General features: G+C 39.2%; 1 protein-coding gene across 11 annotated transcripts in view; it reads right to left on the bottom strand.

Moving 5' to 3' along the window:
• Inpp4b (inositol polyphosphate-4-phosphatase type II B) overlaps window positions 1-19,284 on the bottom strand; it is a 796,958-nt gene that overhangs the window by 77,866 nt on the left and 699,808 nt on the right. For all 11 annotated transcript variants that reach the window (XM_060393235.1, XM_060393232.1, XM_060393233.1 and 8 more), the window contains 5 exons: window positions 14,413-14,585; window positions 13,200-13,323; window positions 12,013-12,130; window positions 2,775-2,915; window positions 257-354 (listed from right to left, as the gene is read on the bottom strand). In XM_060393235.1, coding sequence (XP_060249218.1) covers window positions 257-354; window positions 2,775-2,915; window positions 12,013-12,130; window positions 13,200-13,323; window positions 14,413-14,585 — 654 coding nt within the window. The remainder of the gene's footprint in view (window positions 1-256; window positions 355-2,774; window positions 2,916-12,012; window positions 12,131-13,199; window positions 13,324-14,412; window positions 14,586-19,284) is intronic.

Raw genomic sequence — 19,284 nt, 5'->3', positions numbered from 1 at the left:
AATTATAACCCATATTTCTAAACCATGGCATTTTCTATACTCCATCTCCTAACATGAGCACCAGGCACACTGACGATGGCAATCAAAGTAATGAGGTAGGCTTCAGACATGCCACCTTGGCAATCAGTCCTTTTCTTCACAAAATCTCAAAGCACTTTCACTCCCCATGCTGTGGTACTTTACTCACAGCCCTCTTTTGCGAAAGATTTTTAATCAACAAATGATTGTTAATATTTCCTACAACTCATATACTTACAATCAGGAGGCATCTTTTCCATAAATAGTGAAAAATATTCTTGTACAAGTTGAAAATTTTCTTGATTAATACTTTCTTGCAAAGAAACATCTCCAAACCTAAAATTAGGGGGAAAAGGAGATTTATGGGATATAAAACAGTACCACAAATTAATACAGCCTACCCTTTTCCTTTAACTAGATGTCCTCCTGCCCTCTGACAACTAATGAGTACACAGGTTTAGCCCCGTAGCCTCCTAGAGAGCACGTCGTCTCTGAACACATTCAGGGTGGGTCCTGCAGCTGTGTGCCCACGCCCTTCTCCCTCATCACAAAGTTGGGACCTGTATTCCATTGAGTATGTTGCAGTTATATACTTAAAGTTTGTCTCTCTATAAAAGGATGCTTCCAATATGTACCTCCAATCAAATCTGTAACTATTTTCCCTAGGTGCCAAGTGAGATTTACTATTTCCTTCTAAGCCACAAAATTAAATCATTTTCTTCTATTGATTATTTCTAAACCTGCTTCCAACTTCTGCCAGAAATTCAGATTGGAAATCTAAGTAGCACTAGGGGTCTCTCTCTTGCCTCTACTTTATCTATTACTCACTACTGTTTTCAAATTTCTGACCTTCCTGCCAGGTAATTCCTCTCATAAAGATTTCCAGATACTTCAGTGATGTGCCTCCATCCTCTCTTCCCTTTTCCACCTATCATTTAACATATCCTTAGAACATTACTCCAATCAGCAAATGTTTATTAATGTCAGCTGTGTATCAGGCAGTCCACTGTGCAGTAAGTTAAGAGTTAGAAAAGTTAATCTGTCACGTATTTCATCAGATCAAGTCACTAAACTTAAGTATTTCTCATCTCTCTAGAGAAGCAAGTCTATTCCCATTAGTGCGGCATCTTGCTTCTATGTAATGTTTGAGAAGACACTTTTCAGACCATTCTTGCTTACTAAGCATTATAATGCCTATGAGACTTCCCCCCACGTTATCTCCTCTGACTATACTGTCTTACTTTCTAGGCCACCTTGCTGAATCCCGAGCCCTCCTTCCACACCAGTGAAAGGCGGCTTCCCCTCCAACAGTGGTTCTTAACCTTCTGCATGCTGTGACCCTTTAATACCATTCATCATGTTGTGGTGTCCCCAAACATAAATTTATTTTGTTGCTACTTCATAATTTTAATTTTGCTACCGTTCTGAATTGTACTATAAATATCTGATATGTGGGGTATCTGATAGGCAACTTTCAGAGGGGATGTGACCTACAGGTTGAGAACCACTTCCCTACAGAAGGTGCCTATGCTGGAATCACAGTCTTTCTTCACAAGTTTGGTCTCTTCAACATCTTTAGTTACAGTATCCAGAAAATACACAAGAGAGTTTCTTTAGAGTTCTCTGACTTTGCCAGATGGTATAAGCACCCGAAGGAATATTGGACTAAAGGTTTGTGCTCTTACACAACTCATGTGTGGAAACCATAAGCTCCACTGTGTCTATATTTACTGCTGTGGCCTCTGAAAAAAGTAACTGAGGTTAGATTATGACAGAAGACTGAGCTATGACCTCATAGGATTAGTGTCCTTAGAAGATAAGATGCCAAATTTCTCTGCCCTTCTCTTATATATATGTAAAGTAGAGGTCATGTGAGTATGTGGAGAGTTTACCAAAAACCAATACCCTGAAACTGGCTAATGTATTTCTCAGTCTTTTAACTGTGAGAAATAAATTTTAGTCTTTTAAGTTGTCTAGTCTTCTATCTTTATGCTAGTTAAAGCTGTTAATACAATTAGCATGTATTTATCAAAGAATGGCCATATAAAATATATGATTTGGGATAAATATGAAATAAAATGCTGTACAATTTTTGTACTATATCTCACATGCAAGCATTGCCAGAAGAAGAAGAAAATTCCAAATCAGAAAAATAGGGATCAAATAACAGAGGGGAAATGATTTGCATGAATCAATAGTGTATTGTATCAGAGTGCTAAGCAAACCAGCTTTCCTGCTTCCCTCAGCATTTCCTCTTATTCTACAATTTTGTCTTTATTTTAATCTTAAATCCTGTCACTCTTGTACAGTTTACAGGTAATTAAAAGATACTTTTTTTTTTCATTTACAAGGGCGATAAATAAAGACGAATGCTTTCAAAATAAAGTAACTATAGTGCAGTTAGAATGACAAAGACCATAAAATCTAGTCTAGTCTATAGGCTAATTTGTCCTTGGAAATTCTAACTAGCCCTTTAAAAGTCTGTAAACGGCTGAGTCTAAGGCCCCTCTCTAGGCGACACCCACAGGCTATGTATATATTTTGCTACTGGCATCAATATACTTCTCATGGTTTTCACACATTTAAATTCAATATGGGGCATGATTCCTTCATATGCGTACTTTGCCTTGTTAAAAGAAGCAACCTGGCAGGGCATTAATCATGTCTAAATTCTATAAGCACAAATGCAGTATTTCTTTGTATACACTAAGAAGAGACAAAGGGCCACTGAGCAGCATCTATTTCAGGAAGCTTACCTGTCAGCCAGAGTCTGTTGCTCATTGATTCCAACATTAAACAGAACAGGGAACACGTGAAGCAACTGGCCTTCTTTAATCTGCAGAGGGAGAGACTGGAACTCTGTAGCCGGAAGCTTGACCTCCACCACATAGTGTTCACTGCAGACAGCAAAGAACAGAGGAAGGAGACTGATTTGCTTTGCTTGTGGTTCACTGGGAGGAAACCATCAGCAGACAGGTGGGAATACAGCACTTGGGCTTTTGTAGGCTATGTGCTTTCTATCTATGTTCACTAACTGAAGGAATGAACAGCTGCTTCATTGTTAAATGTGTGACATGTACAATGGTGGTATATCTACATTCTCAGCATTTCTCTGAATTCTGTAGGAAAGGGAGGCTATTTAGCCCATTTTTGAAGACCCCTGGCCAAGCACATTGGTAGTGTCAAGTCTGTTTTCCCTTGTGAATAGGACCAGATTAGTTTTCCAAATATGGAAAATTAATATAATGATAGTTTTATAATTTTTATTTTTTATATTAATCAAAGGTTATTAATCACAGCTGTAGCCCCCTCCCTCATTCCCTTTCAATGCCACCCTCCCTCCCTCTTCTCCCCTCTTCTCCTCCCTGCCCCTTTCCAAGTCCACTGTTAGGGGAGGTTCTATTCCCCTTCTATCTCATCCTAGCTTGTCAGGTATCTTCAGGACTAGCTGCAATGTCCTCCTCTGTGGCCTAGCAAGGCTGCTCCTCCCTGGAGGGTGGGGGGGGATCAAAGAACCAGCCATTGAGTTCATGTCAGAAATAGTCCTTATTCCTCTTACTAGGAAAACCCACGTGGATACTGACCTACCATGGGATACATCTGAGCAGGGGTTCTAGGTTATATCCATACATGGTCCTTGGTTGGAGAAACAGTCTCATATAAGACCCCTGTGTCCTGATATATTTGGTCCTTGTGGAGCTCCTGTCCTCTCCAAGTCAAACTAACTTCCCCTTCTTTCATATGATTCCCTGCACTCTGCAAAAGGTTAGGTTATGAGTCTCAGCATCTGCTTTGATACACTGCTAGGTAGAGTCTTTCAGATGCCCTCTGCGGTAGGCATCTGTCCTGTTGCTTGTTTTCTCCTACTTCTAATGTCCATCCCATTTGTCTTTCTAAGTGAGGATTGATCATCTTACTCCGGGTCCTCTTTCTTGTTTATCTTCTTTAGGTGTACAGATTTAAGTATGTTTATCCTATCTTATAGGTCTAGTATCCACTTATAAGTGAGTAGATACCATGTTTGTCTTTCTGCTCCTGGGATAACTCACTCAAGATGATCTTTTCTAGATCCCACCAATTGCCTGAAAATTTCGTGATTTCCTTGTTTTTAATTGCTGAGTAGTATTCCATTGTGTAAAAGTACCACAATTTCTGTATCCACTCCCCCGTTGATTGACATCTGGGTTGTTTCCAGGTTCTGGCTATTAAGAATAAAGCTTTATTATGAATAAAGCTGCTAAAAACTTGGTTGAGCAAATGTCCTTGTTGTATACTTGAGCATCTTTTGGATATATGTTTAGGAGTGCTATAGCTGGATCTTGAGGAAGCACTATTCCTAATTGTCTGAGAAAGTGCCAGATTGATTTCCAAAGTGATTGTACAAGTTTGCATTCCCACCAGCAATGGAGGAGGGTTCCCCTTTCTCCACATCCTCTGTAGCATGTGTTGTCACTTGAGTTTTTTATCTTAGCCATTCTGATGGGTGTCAGGTGAATACTCAGGGACATTTAATTTGCATCTCTCTGATGGCTAAGGACATTGAGCATCTCTTTAAGTGTTTCTCTACCATTCTTTTACAGAGAATTCTCTGTTTAGTTCCATATCCCATTTTTTTTTAATTGGATTGCTTCATTTATTGCCCTTTAACTTGTTTAGTTATTTTTATGTTCTGGATATCAGCCCTATGTCATATATAGAGTTGGTGAAGATCCTTTCCCAGTCTGTAGGCTGTTGTTTTGTTCTGACAACAGTGTCCTTTGCTTTACAGAAGCTTTTCAGTTTCATGAGGTCCCATTTATTGATTGTTGATCTTAGAGCCTATACTGTTGGTGATCTGTTCAGGAAGTTGTCTCCTGTGCCAATGAGTTCTAGGCTCTTCCTCACTTTTTCTTCTAAACCATTTAGTGTATCTGGTTTTATGTTGAGGTTTTTTTTATCCACTTTTAGACTTTAGTTTTGTGCAGGGTGATAAATGTGGATCTATTTTCATTTTTCTGCATGTAGACATCCAGTTGGACCAGCACCATTTGTTGAAGATGCTGACTTTTTTCCATTGAATGCTTTTGGCTTCTTTGTCAAAAATCAAGTATTCATTGGTGTGTGGGTTTATTTCTGGGTCTTCTATTTGGTTCCATTGCTCCACCTTTCTGCTTCTATGCCAATATGATGCAGTTTTTATTACTATTGCTCTGTCATACAGCTTTAGATCAGGGATGGAGCTACTTCTAGATGATCTGTTGTTGTACAGGATTATTTTGGAAATTCTGGTTTGTTGTTTTTCCATATAAAGTTGATAATTTTTATCTCACGGTCTGTAAAGAATTGTGTTGGTATTTTGATGGAAATTGTACTGAATCTGTATATTGCTTTTGGCAGAATGGCCATTTTCACTATGTTAATCCTAATGATCCATGAGCATGGGAGATCTTTCCATCTTCTGATATCTTCTTCAATTTCTTTCTTCAGAGACTTGAAGTTGTTTTCAAACAAGTCTTTCACCTGCTTGGTTCAAGTCACATATGTTATTAGTGGCTTTTGTGAAGGGTCTTGCTTCCCTAATTTCTTTCTCAGCCCTTTTGTCTTGGGTATACAGGTAGACTTCTGGTTTTTGTTTAGTTAATTTTGTATCCAGCCACTTTATTGAAGGCGTTTATCAGCTGAAGGAGTTCTGTGGTTGAATTTTGGGGGTCACTCATATATACTATCATATCATCTGCGAATAGTGAAACTTTGACATCTTCCTTTCCTATTTGTATCCCCTTGATGTCCTTTAGTTGTCTTATTGCTCTGGCTAGGACTTCAAGTACTATGTTGAAGACATATGGAAAGAGTGGGCAGCCTTGCCTTGTCTATGATTTCAGTGCAATTGATTTAAGTTTCCTTCCATTGAGTTTGGTGTTGATATAAGTTTGCTGTATATTGCCTTTACTATATTTAAGTATGTGCCTTGTATCCCAGATCTCTCCAAGACTTTAAACATGAATGAGTGTTGGATTTTGTCAAATGCTTTTTTGACATCTAAGGAGATGATCATGTGGTTTTTCCCCTTCATTTTGTATATTTGGTGGATTACATTGATGGATTTCCGTATATTGAACCACCCTTGCATGCCTGGGATGAAGCCTACTTGGTTATGGTGGATGATATGTTTGATGTGTTCTTGGATCCAATTTGCAAGTATTTTATTGAGTATTTTTGCATCAATGTTCATAAGAGATAGGTCTGAAGTTCTCTTTTCTTGTTGGGTCTTTGTAGGATTTTGGTATCAATGTGACTGTGGCTTCATAGAATGACTTTGGTAATGTTCCTTCTGTTTCTATTTTGTGGAATAGTTTGAAGGTAATTGGAGTTAGCACTTCTTTGAAGGTCTGGTAGAATTCTGCACTGAAACCATCTGGCCCAGGGCTTTTTTTTGAAAGGGATACTGTTGGGGGGTATAGGGCTATTCAATCTTTTTACCTGATCTTGACTTAATTTTGGTAGATGGAATCTATCAAGAAAATTGTCCATTTCATTTAGATTTTCAAATATTGTATAATATAGGCTTTTGTAGTATGACCTAATGATTGTTTGGATTTCCTCAGTGTGTGTAGTTATGTCTCCTTTTCATTTCTGATTTTGATGATTTGGATAGTTTCTCTCTGCTTTTTAGTTAGTTTGGCTAAAGGTTTGTGACTCTTGTTGATTTTATCAAAGAACCAGCTCTTGGTTTCCTTGATTATTTGAATAGTTTTATTTGTTTCCAATTGATTGATTTCACCCCTGAGTTTGATTATTCCCAGCCGTCTGCTCCACTTGGGTGCATCTGCTTCTTTTATTCCCCTAGGGCTTTCAGTTGGGCCATTAAGTTGCTTGTATGTGATGCTACATATTTCTTCTTGAAGGTACTTAGTGCTATGCATTTTTCTCTGAGCACTGCTTTCAATGTTTCCCATAAATTTGGGTATGTTGTACCTTCATTTTCATTGAATTCTAGGAAGTCCTTAATTTTTTTCTTTATGTCTTCCTTAACCCAGCTGTCATTGAATAGCAAGTTGTTCAGTTTCCATGTACGTGTAGGCTTTTTGCTATTTCCATTGTTGTTGAGGTCCAGCTTTAGTCCATGGTGGTCAGATAGATTACAAAAGATTATTTCAATCTTCTTGTATCTGTTGAGGCTTGCTTTGTGACTAACTATATGGTCTATTTTGGAGAAGGTTCAATGAGGTGCTGAAAAGGTATACTCTTTTGAGTTTGGGTGAAAAGTTCCGTAGACATCTATTAGGTCCATTTGAATAAGGGCCTCTGTAAGTGCCTTTGTTTCCCTATTTGGCTTCTGTCTAGATGATCTGTCCCTTGGCGAGAGTGCGGTGTTGAAATCTCCCACTATTAAGGTGGGAGGAAAGTCTGCAGGTGCAGAAGGAGAAGTGCGAGCAAGCGTGTATGCATGGGTGTGTGTGTAAGTGTGCCCTGAGGGATAGGGTGCTAGAGAATGTAGGTGGCTCCAGTGTGAGGGAGAGGCACCTTTTAGGCACTGAAGGGGTTGCAGGTGCTAAAGGCATGACAAGCACTAGTGATGATATTTTTTTAAATATAATGAGGCTTAACAAACAAATCAGTAAATAAAATTGTTACGAATAAAGTGTGAACTGCCCCATTATAAAACTATGGTGTTTTGGTTGGTCACCAGAGAGTGGTGATGTTTTGGGAGGTGGGTTAACTAGAGGACAGAGGCCATTGTCCATGAGTTGGTATACTTCATGTTTATAGAGTGTCCCTGCCCCTGGAGTACAGAGATGTGACAGTCACATTCAGAGGCTCTGCACCATAGAGTTGCCCACAGCCACACCTTCCCTTCTCAAAAGACCACTTTAGCTCAGATGATGAGTCCAGATATGCCAGTCCTCCCTTGGGAGACTTCTTTTGAGGTACATTGTCATAAGGATCAGGACTAGCTCAAAATATTACTCTGGGTTGAGTCAGATGGATGAACCTTCCCTGTTTTTGATGGCCAAGTGGAAATAAAATAATTTAATTACTGAATATATAATTAAACTATTTGCATTAAATTTCATATTTGGTGTTTATGATTCTTTTGAAAATTTTATGTTAACAAACATTTTCATTGGAAAATTTCCTTAAAATGATTCTAACTATACAATGTTGGAAATTTAGGATTCATAAAATGAACTCAGTTGAAACAGCTCTTTGAACTTGATGCAGGAAAGATGAGTGTAGACAAGTAAAGGGTTGATCCTAAGAACTAGAGAAATTCATATACTTTCAGAAGCAGATGGAGTACGTGGGGTCCTAATCCATACATCGGGAAAAGAACAGGACAAATAATGAATCTCCTTTTGACAGTCCTTCCAAATTTTCCTGTAAAACATTTTGCTAAACACTATTGATCATGGACTCATATTTGTTGGGTTTTGCTTTGTTTTGTTTTGTTTTGTTTTTCTTGAGCCTGCAGTCAGGGACATTGGCAGCACCCTCCAAAGGTGGTCATTGTAATTTTCTTTGTTTATTTGTTCTTGGTGCATTTCTAATAGACTGATATTTATTTCAATTGTTACAGGAATATTAAGACAAAAATGAGTCAGTTGACAAGTCACACATGTTGCTGCATGCGTTGGTAGTGTGCACTGCTAAACCATGTTTTAGAGTATCCGTACACCATGGCACATTTTTCCTATGCATTCATGAGTGGACAGATTATGCACAGTTTTCTGTGAACAGTCTCATGATCAATATTTAGGTAAAAGCTTCTGGAGTTGGCAAATGCTTCATTTCCTCTTGGGTATATGCTTAAGAATCATAGTGTAAGTTTGTATTAGATTTTTAAAGAAGTTGGTTAACTATTTTCTTTAATTTTAGTTAAAATATGATTACATCATTTCCTCCTTCCTTTTTTCCTTTCCTCCCTCTAAGCTCTCATATCCTCATAACTACTTCTAAAATTAATGGCACTTTTTCTTGATTTATGTATGTGTGTGTGTGCATGCACGTATAAAATTATACAAATACAACTGGTTCAGTCCTTTTAATGCTGCTTGTATGTATAAAATTTCAGGGCTCACCACTTAGTGTTTGATAACCAGTTAGGGTACTCTATTTGTTTTCGTGCCAGCAATGTAGGAAATTCCCAGAGTATCTTCATCTTTAGCAAATTAGTTATTACCTGAATTTGTAAGGTTGATGATTCTATTATGAGTAAAATATTATAAATTGGTAGTTTACTTCTTCTACTAACTAGAAATACTGAGTATGATTTCATATACCTCTTTTATCATTTATCTCCATTTAATTTTTGTCAATTTTTAAATTTAAACCTTATTAATTAATTAATAATTACAATTTATTCACTTTGTATCCTGGTTGTAGCATCCTCCCTCATCTCCTCCTAGTTCTACCCTCCTTTGTCTTTTCACTCCATGCCCCTCCCATAGTCTACCAATAGGGGAGGTCTTCCTCTCCTTCTATCTGACCCTAGCCTATCAGGTCTCATCACTACTGGCTGCATCATCTTCCTCTGTGGCCTGGCAAGGCTGCAACCCCCAGAGGGGTTGATCAAAGAGCCAGCCACTGAGTCCATGTTAGAGACAACCTCTGTTCCCCTTACTAGGAAACCCATTTGGAAACTGAGCAGCCTATGAGCTATGTCTGAGCAGAGGTCTAAGTCCTCTCCATGCATGGTCCTTGGTTGGAGTATCAGTCTCTGCAGGATCCCCTGGGCCCAGATTTTTTGGTCTCCTTGTAGAGCTCCTGCTCCTTCCAGGCTTTCTCTCTTTTCTTTTTCCATAAGATTCCCTGCAGTCTGCCCAAAGTTTGGCTATGATTCTCATTATCTGCTTTGATACCCTGATGGGTAGAGTCATGAACTACATTTGGCTATGAGTCTTAGCATCTGTTTCGATCCCCTTCTGGATAGATTCTTTCAGAGGCCTTCTGTGGTAGGCCTCTGTTCCCAGTCTTTCCCACTTCTCATGTCTATACTATTTGCCTTTCTGAATGAGCATTAAGCATCTTCCCTCATGTCCTCCTTTTTGTTTAGTTTCTTTAGGACTATCAATTTTAGTGTGTTTATCCTATATTACATGGCTAATATTCACTTATAAGTGAGTACATACCATGTGTGTCTTTCTGCTTCTGATTTACCTCACTCATTATTGAGATTTGAGATGCCTTAATATATTTTGAGAATAAGGACTTCAAAAATATATGATTTGTATTTGTTTTCTCTCAGTTTGTGGCTTGTATTTTCAAGTTCTTGGTGATTTCCTTTAAAGGTGTGTATGTGTGTGCCTGCGCACACATACACATAAGCATGTGTGTGTGTTAGTTTCATTGAGAAGTGACCCCACAGGCTCATGTATTTTTGAACCTGGTTCCCAGTTGGTAGTGCTGTCTGGGAGGTTATAGAACCCTTAGAAGCCTGGCTGAAGGAAATGGGTTCCTGGAGCTAGGCTTGAAGAGGTTATCATGGGTCCCAATTTTGGTTCTCTCTGTGCCTCCTGTGCAGATTAAATGACTACAGTGCCTTCCTTGCCATGATGGAATGCCTATTCTCTGGAACTGTAAAACAAGATAAGCCTTATCTTTCCCAACATGTTACCAGTTCTATGTAGGAACATTTTATCACAGCTGAAGAAAAGTGACATACAGAAACACAGACACATACACAAAGATACACATACAAACACACATGCTCAGGCACACAGACACACATATGCACACAGTGCCGAGGGTGGAACCTAGGCCCAGTTTTCTGCTGGGCTGAGGAGCAAACCAAGGTTGCTGAGCCTAGTATTCAAGTGCTCTACCAACTAAGCTTCCTTCCAGACAAAAGAGCTATTTGAGATGACTCTCATTATAGCAGAGGGGATTTATCCAGAGGCTTTTTATTTTTTTTCTGGAATGATGCACTTCTTCAATAAGTTCTGAATACAAAATGCAGCTTGAAGAGTCTTCAGCAAGAACACCCTTTTCTTTAAGCTCAAATGGCCTGGTAAACTTCTCCATGAATTTTGAAGGAAGTACCAGCTTGTAACATTTGATAATAAACTTCAGAATAATATACACAGCTGTTCTATTTCCAGGTGTGTTTGTGAAAAATTTTCATTCAATGAATAGCAAAGGATTCATTGATATCCATCCAGATGAGACATTTCTTTCATGGGGCTATATTTTCTTTTGTTATGTGCCAGAGTTATCCTTCAACTACACGTGAGAAACTGGCTATTTTGTATGCATCTTTAATACATAACTCTAAATAATTATTGTATGTTCACTTTGTCTCTTCTCCATCTTTCTCTAACACACATATACATTGTGACCTAACACTATTTAAAAATCCAAGTAACTTCACATAGTACTTACACGTGCTAACATCAGATCAATTAAAATCTGGATGACTTCTGATTGAAACAACTTTTTATATAGTATAATTCTTCTATTAGAAGTCTTATTAACACACCATCATTTTTAAAATTATTATTTCTATTACTTTACTTGTCATATTCTGACCTTGGAAGCTTTTTATTTAAAACCCTTCTCGGAAATCTCACAATTCTGAAAGTGAATTGTCAAAAATAATTAAGAAAAATGGTGAAGTATGCACCCGACTCAAGAATATATCCTTCCTAACATGTTGCTGCTTTTAACTGAATTTAATTTCAAGTCATCTGAAGAATTATGAAGCTATTAGCTGAGCAATTCCCGCAAAAGTAAAAACACCCGGAGCTTTGGACTAGACACTAATGAAGAGAAGTAGGTCACTGCTGCTAAGGTTTCTTATCTTTCACAAGCATGATCATGTTTAACCTCATGACCATTTTACAAACACTCATGAGACTGCAACGAGATTTCCAAGACCTCCTCATATCATGCAATCTGCATTTATTTCTCACCCCAAGAAAGAAGAAGACAAAAGAGAAAAAAATCCCCAAACAGACCTTGAGCTATCCTAGGAAACTTGCCCAGAAAACACTGTGTGGGTGACAAGGCACCACTCACCGCCTTCCTGTGAGAATAGGCAGGACATCATTGGACGTGGCTTCAGTGATTTTAAATGCAACTTTCCTCAAATCTGAAATGCCGACAGCCATGTCCTCCAGCATTCCAATTTCATCACCTACATGGGAGAAGGTTACTTTGTTACTAAAAGACTATTAAAATAAAATGCCGCTTGCTGTGGTGCCTCCCGGCTGCAATTCTTTTTCTGGGAGTTTAGTGAATGAGTTTCTCAGTGAGTCCATTCAGCAGTTTCCCTGTCAGCTGAGAGGTTCTTCATCAGTAAAATAAGAATGGTTTCAATGGATTCCAGAAGCCAATATTCCCTGTGAGGGAAGCAGAATGCTCACCTTTGTTGGAAGGCTAGAAAGAGATTTCCAAGCCTGTTTTGAAGCAAAGTATCATTTAGACATATTTTTATTGACAGGACTGTTATTTGATTTTTTTTTCTTTTTTCATTTTTGTTTTTAAGAATAGAGAAAGCTGCAATGATTATTTCATCAATTGATCAATTATCTAATGCTAATCTCATCTTCCACACTGAAAAATATATCCTGGAGACATAATATATTCTAGATTAGCACAATCCAATATTAATAGAATGTGAGTTACATATATAACTGCACATTTTCTGGTATTCATGTCTTTAAAAGAATAAGATGAAACAAAGCAACACTGATTTTAATAATATATTGTATAGAATCCCAACATATACATATTACAGATTCAGATGTAAAGCAATATAAACTTCTTAATATCTAATACAAAATGCTATCTTTGTTAGTCTTTGAAATCTCATGTTAATGTCTGGGACCCGTTGCTAGATGCATGTAGAGCTCTCCATAAACTTATGGGGCTCACATATTGAACAGCACAATAGTAGACATAAGGCTGCTGTGTGTTTAAAATTCAACCAATGCAGCCAATGTTGTCATTGGGTCTCTATATTTAAAAAAAAAATCCACATTGCCGCTCAAGAGTCCACTCAGTAATAATCCACAATTCTAATTTCAAAACATAATGTGAATCCAAAGGAAATGCCAATGGAAATGAGTACGAAATTTAGAAGCTGCCTTGTTCCTGTAATACTTGGCACAGAGAAGGTTCACTGTTTATTTGGATCTGAAAACCTGAGGTATTATCACGGCAAATGGCAATAAGCTCTCAGTCTGAGCCCATGCAGTACTTACTGTAGGTGCTTAGCAGTCCTTCATACTGCACTATCAGGCCCACTGTGTGAAGCTGCTGCAGGAAGTCAGGGTCATGCAAACTTGTATGCAATTTGATGATAAAACCACAAACCAGTCCAGCAAGCTAAGAAAACAAATCATTCAAGAAATGCACTAGGGTCAGTGATCTTTTTACTTCAGTTTTTAAGCATTTTCAGACTTTTGAAACACCACAAACTTAATTAAAATTTCTCAAGTGAATATAACAAAGCTGTTAGAATTTGTACATATTTATTAAAATAAATTGATGGACTTTGATCTAGGATGGTATTCTCTAAGAGCTTTGGAAGACAGAATTGAAAAAAAGCTAGAGCTAGTGAAGGGATCATAAAATCAAGATGGGAAACCTTTGAATTGTATGTCTACCATCTGTAACCATGTCGCCATTAAACTTTCCTAAGATTTTCAAATTATGCTATTATTGTGTTTTTGCACATGTGACTAGAGTCACTAACAGGCCATCATGAGCAAACAGGCTTAAGGGGGAGTGCAATGCCTGGTTAGCTACATCTGTCACTGGATCAGGCAGTGGGGTAAATTGATTAAAATATTCCCTCTTCACAGACTGCTTACAAAGTGAAGTATTGCTGTCTCCTTCCCTCCATGTATTTGACCTCTGAAACTGACTTGTGTGGAGGAAAGATGGAAGGAAAAGGAAAGCAGGGGGCCCTGCCCTGGTGGTAGAGTTGGTCTTGGAGTAGTGATTAGGGTTGGATATAGGCAACGAGAATAGTTCTGCCGATCTTATGAACTAGTCTTGCAGCCTTGCAAACTTATAAGTGAATGAATAGATGAATGTGAAACCCTGTCTTGAGACTTATGAGGAAGCTGAATAACTAAAGGTTTATATACAAACATCCCGTTTGCTGAGCTGTTGCAGTGCAGGGCAACAGCCCCTTCCTTTTCACCCACAGGCTGTCCCAGGACAATGAAACAAGGGACAGTATCTCTTCCTCACAGACTCCATCCAATGTTCAAGCAAAATACACATTTCATATTGAGCTGTGTGTCTTTTAAGAAAGAAATACCCAATTTATTCATATAAACAAAACCTAGGTACCAGAATTTCAAAAAAGATCTTTAAAAATAAAAGCCTGAAAAGAGCTCTACTCTTATTAAGGATGGGACATGAACAGCTCAACACCGCTCCATAGGAACAGAAGCAGGCACCCACCGCCTGACTGAAGACAATGTCTCTCCTCAGAGTCAGCATCAGACACTGCGGCAGGCTGTAGGCGAGTTCCTGAAGCAGCACAAATGTCAGGGATTGCTTCGCCCGGCTCACCACTTCTCCCATGCACTCCTTCAGGGTAAGGATGAGGGGGTGCAGCTGTTCATACCAGTCCTCTGTGACAGGGAGTGTGGGGAAGAAGAGAAACAGTCTCTGAGTGTGGAACCAACATGTTTAGTGAACTTATACAGCCTATCAAAGACTCATGAAGATTAGGGTTGAATATCACTAAGTCCTGTGACTCCCCGGAACTCAAAAGTCTACAGGCAGTTTCCTCCTGGATCTGTGCACCTAGACATGTATCAGACATGACCGTGGGCTAACTTTCTGCTTCCCTCTTCCCTAATGTGGACAGTGCCTGTCGGGCTGTTAAAGGCATCCATTTCTTTTTATGCTGGAGACAGAAATTTTGTTGGATTTCTGCCAAAGATTTCATAGAAACTTCACCATCAAATAGGGTTTTCTCCCATAGTGGCTCATCTGCTAATCTTCCCCTTGTTCTACCAAACAGGCACTGTTATCCCTAGGATACATTCCTGGTTTTGCCCCAGTTTACTCTCTTCCTCCTTCCATCATACTTAGCTCATGTCCTTCCTCTGTAATGTGGATAGAAGCTTTTTAATCAGTTTGAATTCCATCTCATTTTTCCCTCCCTTTATATAGAATACATAAAGCCACAAAAGCCAATCAAGCACGACAATCACGTGGAGAATAAGTCCAAGTTACTGAAGAATCCTCCACAATCTGACCTCTGCACGCTTATCAAGTATCACTGTAGAAAACTGCTCGCAGTGTTGAGTTCTAAGAGTATTAAAATATCCCCCAACCTACCCTACTTTCTCACCCCAGGGGTTTTGAAAACATTCTCTCTTCCAGAAGTTTTCTTTTTTTAAATAAGGTTTTTGTTATTATCATTTATTACAGTTTATTCACTTTGTATCCCAGCTGTAGCACCCTCCCTCATTTCCTCCCAATGCCACCCTCCCTCACCCTCCCACACCTTCCCCTATGCCCCTCCCCTAGTCCAATGATAGGGGAAGTCCTCCTCCCCTTCTATTTGACTCTGTCCTATCAGGTCTCATCAGGACTGGCTGCATTGTCTTCCTATGTGGCCTGGCAAGGCTGCACCCCAGGGAGAGGTGATCAGAGTCTGCACTGAGTTCATGCCAGAGAAAGCCCCTGCTCCCCTTATTAGGGAATACACTTGGAGACTGAGACTGTGGGCTACCTCTGAGCCTGGGTTTTAGGTTGTCTCCATGCATTGTTCTTGGTTGGGATATCAGTCTCTGAAGAGTTCCAATGGCTCATTTTTATGGCTCTGTTGGTCTCCTTGTGGAGCTCCTGTCCCTGCCAGGTCTTTCTATCTCCCCCTTCTTTCATAAACTTTGAGTGCAGGTATTCTTATGACAGATGCTTTCTTTTTCTCTATTTATCTTTCTGACAGTTTATCTTCTCTGAAGATAAAAAACTTAGTTTGAAACTTCTATCCTCAAGGAAATCAGCTCCCTCAGATTTTGGTCTTTCCTGAAGCTTGGGTGTGGTCGTCCCTTTCTGTGTAGCTCCATTATGTTACTTCTGTGAAAACCTTTAAAAAAGCTCAGTGAGGTAAAGACTATTGTTTTTTTTTGTTGTTGTTGTTTTGTTTTTTTTTTTTTTTTTAATATCAAATCTCCAGAAACTAGCAGAGGTCCAGCTTTTAGCAGAAAACCCAATTTATCAAGGAATGGGTCAATTTACGACAAATATGGTATGTGTTTTAGTAAAATACAGGTACATATGAGAAAGCTAAACTTTTGACATTGTTAGAGTTTCAAATAGTGTTTTAAATAATTACTCATGTGACTTTGTGTATGTGTACAACTTATATGCATGTGTGTATAGGTATGTGTGTCTCTGTCCCTGTGTAGAAGACAGATGTTGAGGTCTTTGATCCACTTGGACTTTAGTTTTGTGCAGGGTGATAAATATGGATCTATTTGCATTTTTCTACATGTAGACATCCAGTTAGACCAGCACCATTTGTTGAAGATGTTGTTTTGTTTTTGTTTTTCCATTGTATGGTTTTGGCTTCTTTGTCAAAAATCAAGTATCTCTACCTGTGTGGGTATATTTCTAGATCTTCTATTCGATTACATTGATCCATAATTCTGTTTCTATTCCAGTACCATGCAGTTTATTACTATTGTTTGGTAGTACAGCTTGAGATCAGGGATGGAGATACCTCCAAATGATCTGTTGTATAGGTTTGTATTAGCAATTCTGTGGGGTTTTTTTGTTTGTTTGTTTTTCCATATGAAATTGAGAATTGTTCTTTCAAGGTGGGTAAAGAAATGTGTTGGTATTTTGATGAGATCAAAGAACTCAACATAAAACCAGACACACTAAACCTATTAGAAGAAAAAGTGGGGAAGAACCTAGCACTCATTGGCAGAGGAGACAACTTCCTGAACAGAATACCAACACCACAGGCTCTAAGATCAACAATCAATAAATAAGACCTCATGAAACTTAAAAGCTTATGTAAAGCAAAGGAAACTGTCATCAGAACAAAATGACAGCCTACAGATTGGGAATGGATCTTTACAAACCCTATATCTGACAGAGGGCTAATATCCAGAATATATAAAGAACTCAAGAAGTTAAACAGCAACAAATAAAGTAATTCAATTAAGAATGGGGTACAGGGCTAAACAAAGAATTCTCAATAGAGAAATATCTAATGGCAGAGAAACACTTAAAGAAATGTCTAACATGCTTAGTCATCCGGGAAATGCAAATCAAAACAACACTGAGATTTCATCTGACACCCATCAGAATGGCTAAAATAAAAAACTCAAGTGACAACACATGCTGGAGAGGTTATGGAGAAAGTGGAACCCTCCTCCATTGCTGAGGGGAATGCAAACTTGTACAACCACTTTGGAAATCAATCTGGCACTTTCTCAGACAATTAGAAATAGTGATACCTCAAGATCCAGCTAGACCACTCCTAGGCATAAATCCAAAAGATGCTCAAGTACACAACAAGAGCATTTGTTCAACCATATTTTTAGCCCCTTTATTTGTAATAGCCAGAACTTGGAAACAACCCAGATGTCCCTCAATGGAGGAATGGATACAGAAACTGTGGCACATTTACACATTACACAATTAAAAACAAGGAAATTATGAAATTTGCAGGCAAATGGTGGGAACTAGAAAAGGTCATCCTGAGTGAGGTATCCTAGAAGCAGAAAGACACACATGGCATATACTCACTTATAAGTGGATATTAGATCTAATAGATAGGATAAACATACTAAGATCTGTACACCTAAGGAAGATAAGCAAGGAGGAGGACCCTGGGTAAGATGATCAAACCTTACTTAGAAAGACAATTAGGATGGACATTGGAAGTAGGAGAAAACAAGAAACAGGACAGGAGCCTACCACAGAATGCCTCTGAAAGACTCTACCTAGCAGTGTATCAAGCAGATGCTGAGACTCATAACCAAATCTTGGAGAGAGTGCAGAGAATCATATGAAAGAAGGGGGAGTTAGTAAGATCTGGAGTGGACTGGAGTGCCACAAGGATCAAACATATCTGAGCACAGGGGTCTTATATGAGACTGTTTCTCCAGCCAAGGACCATGCATGGATATAACCTAGAACCCCTGCTCAGATGTATCCCATGGTAGTTCAGTCTCCAAGTACATTCCCTAGTAAGAGGAGCAGGGACTGTTTCTGACATGAACTCAGTGGGGAGCTCTTTGACCTGCTCCCCCAAGGGAGGAGCAGCCTTGCTAGGCCACAGAGAAGGACATTGCAGCCAGTCCTGATGAGATCTGATAAACTATGGTCAAATGGAAGGGGAGGAAGACCTCCCCTATCAGTGGACTTAGAGAGGGGCAGGGAGGAGATAAAGAAGGGAGGGTAGGATGGGGGGGATGAGGGAGGGAGTTCAGCTAGGTACAAAGTAAATAACCTGTAATTAAGATAAAAAATAAAAATTAAAAAAAAAACAAGGAAATCATGAAATTTGCAAGCAAATGGTGGGAGCTAGAGAAGATCCTCCCGAGTGAAGCATCCCAGAAGCAGAAAGATGCACATGGTATATACTCATTTATAAGTGGATATTAGACATATAAGATAATCATGCCAAAATTTGTACATCTAAAGAAACTAATCAAGAAGGAGGACCCTGGGTAAGATAATCAATCCTCACTCAGAAAGGCAAATGGGATGGACTTTGGTTGAGGGAGAAAACAGGGAACAGGATGGGAACCTACCACAGAAGGCCTCTGAAGGACTCTACCCACAAAGGTATCAAAGCAGACACTGAGACTCATAGCCAAATTTTGGGCAGAATGCAGGGAATATTATGAAAGAAGAGGGATATAGAAAGACCTGGAGGGTATGAGAGTTCCACAAGGAGAGCAACAGAATCAAAAAATCTGGGCCCAGGAGTCTTTTCTGAGAATGATACTCCAACCAAGTACCCTGTATGTAGATAACCTAGAACCAACCCCTACACAGATGTAGCCCATGGCAACCCAGTCTCCAAGTGGGTTCCCTAGTAATGGGAACAGGTACTATCTCTGACATGAACTCAGTGGCTGGCTCTTTGATCACCTCCCCCTGATGGGGAAGCAGCTTAACCAGGTCACAGAGGAAGGCCATGCAGCCAGTCCTCATGACACCTGATATGCTAGGGTCAGAGGGAAGGGAAGGAGGACCTCTCCTATCAGTGGACTTGGGGAGGAGCATAGGAGAAGATGAGGGAGGGAGGGTAGGATAAGGAGGGGATGAGGGAGGGTGCTACAGCTGGGATACAAA

This window comes from Meriones unguiculatus, chromosome 10 (genome assembly GCF_030254825.1).
Source record: "Meriones unguiculatus strain TT.TT164.6M chromosome 10, Bangor_MerUng_6.1, whole genome shotgun sequence".
In the NCBI taxonomy this organism is placed as follows: domain Eukaryota; kingdom Metazoa; phylum Chordata; class Mammalia; order Rodentia; family Muridae; genus Meriones; species Meriones unguiculatus.
The sequence above is the reverse complement of the archived record's forward strand: the minus strand, read 5'-3'. Positions and strand labels throughout refer to the sequence as shown.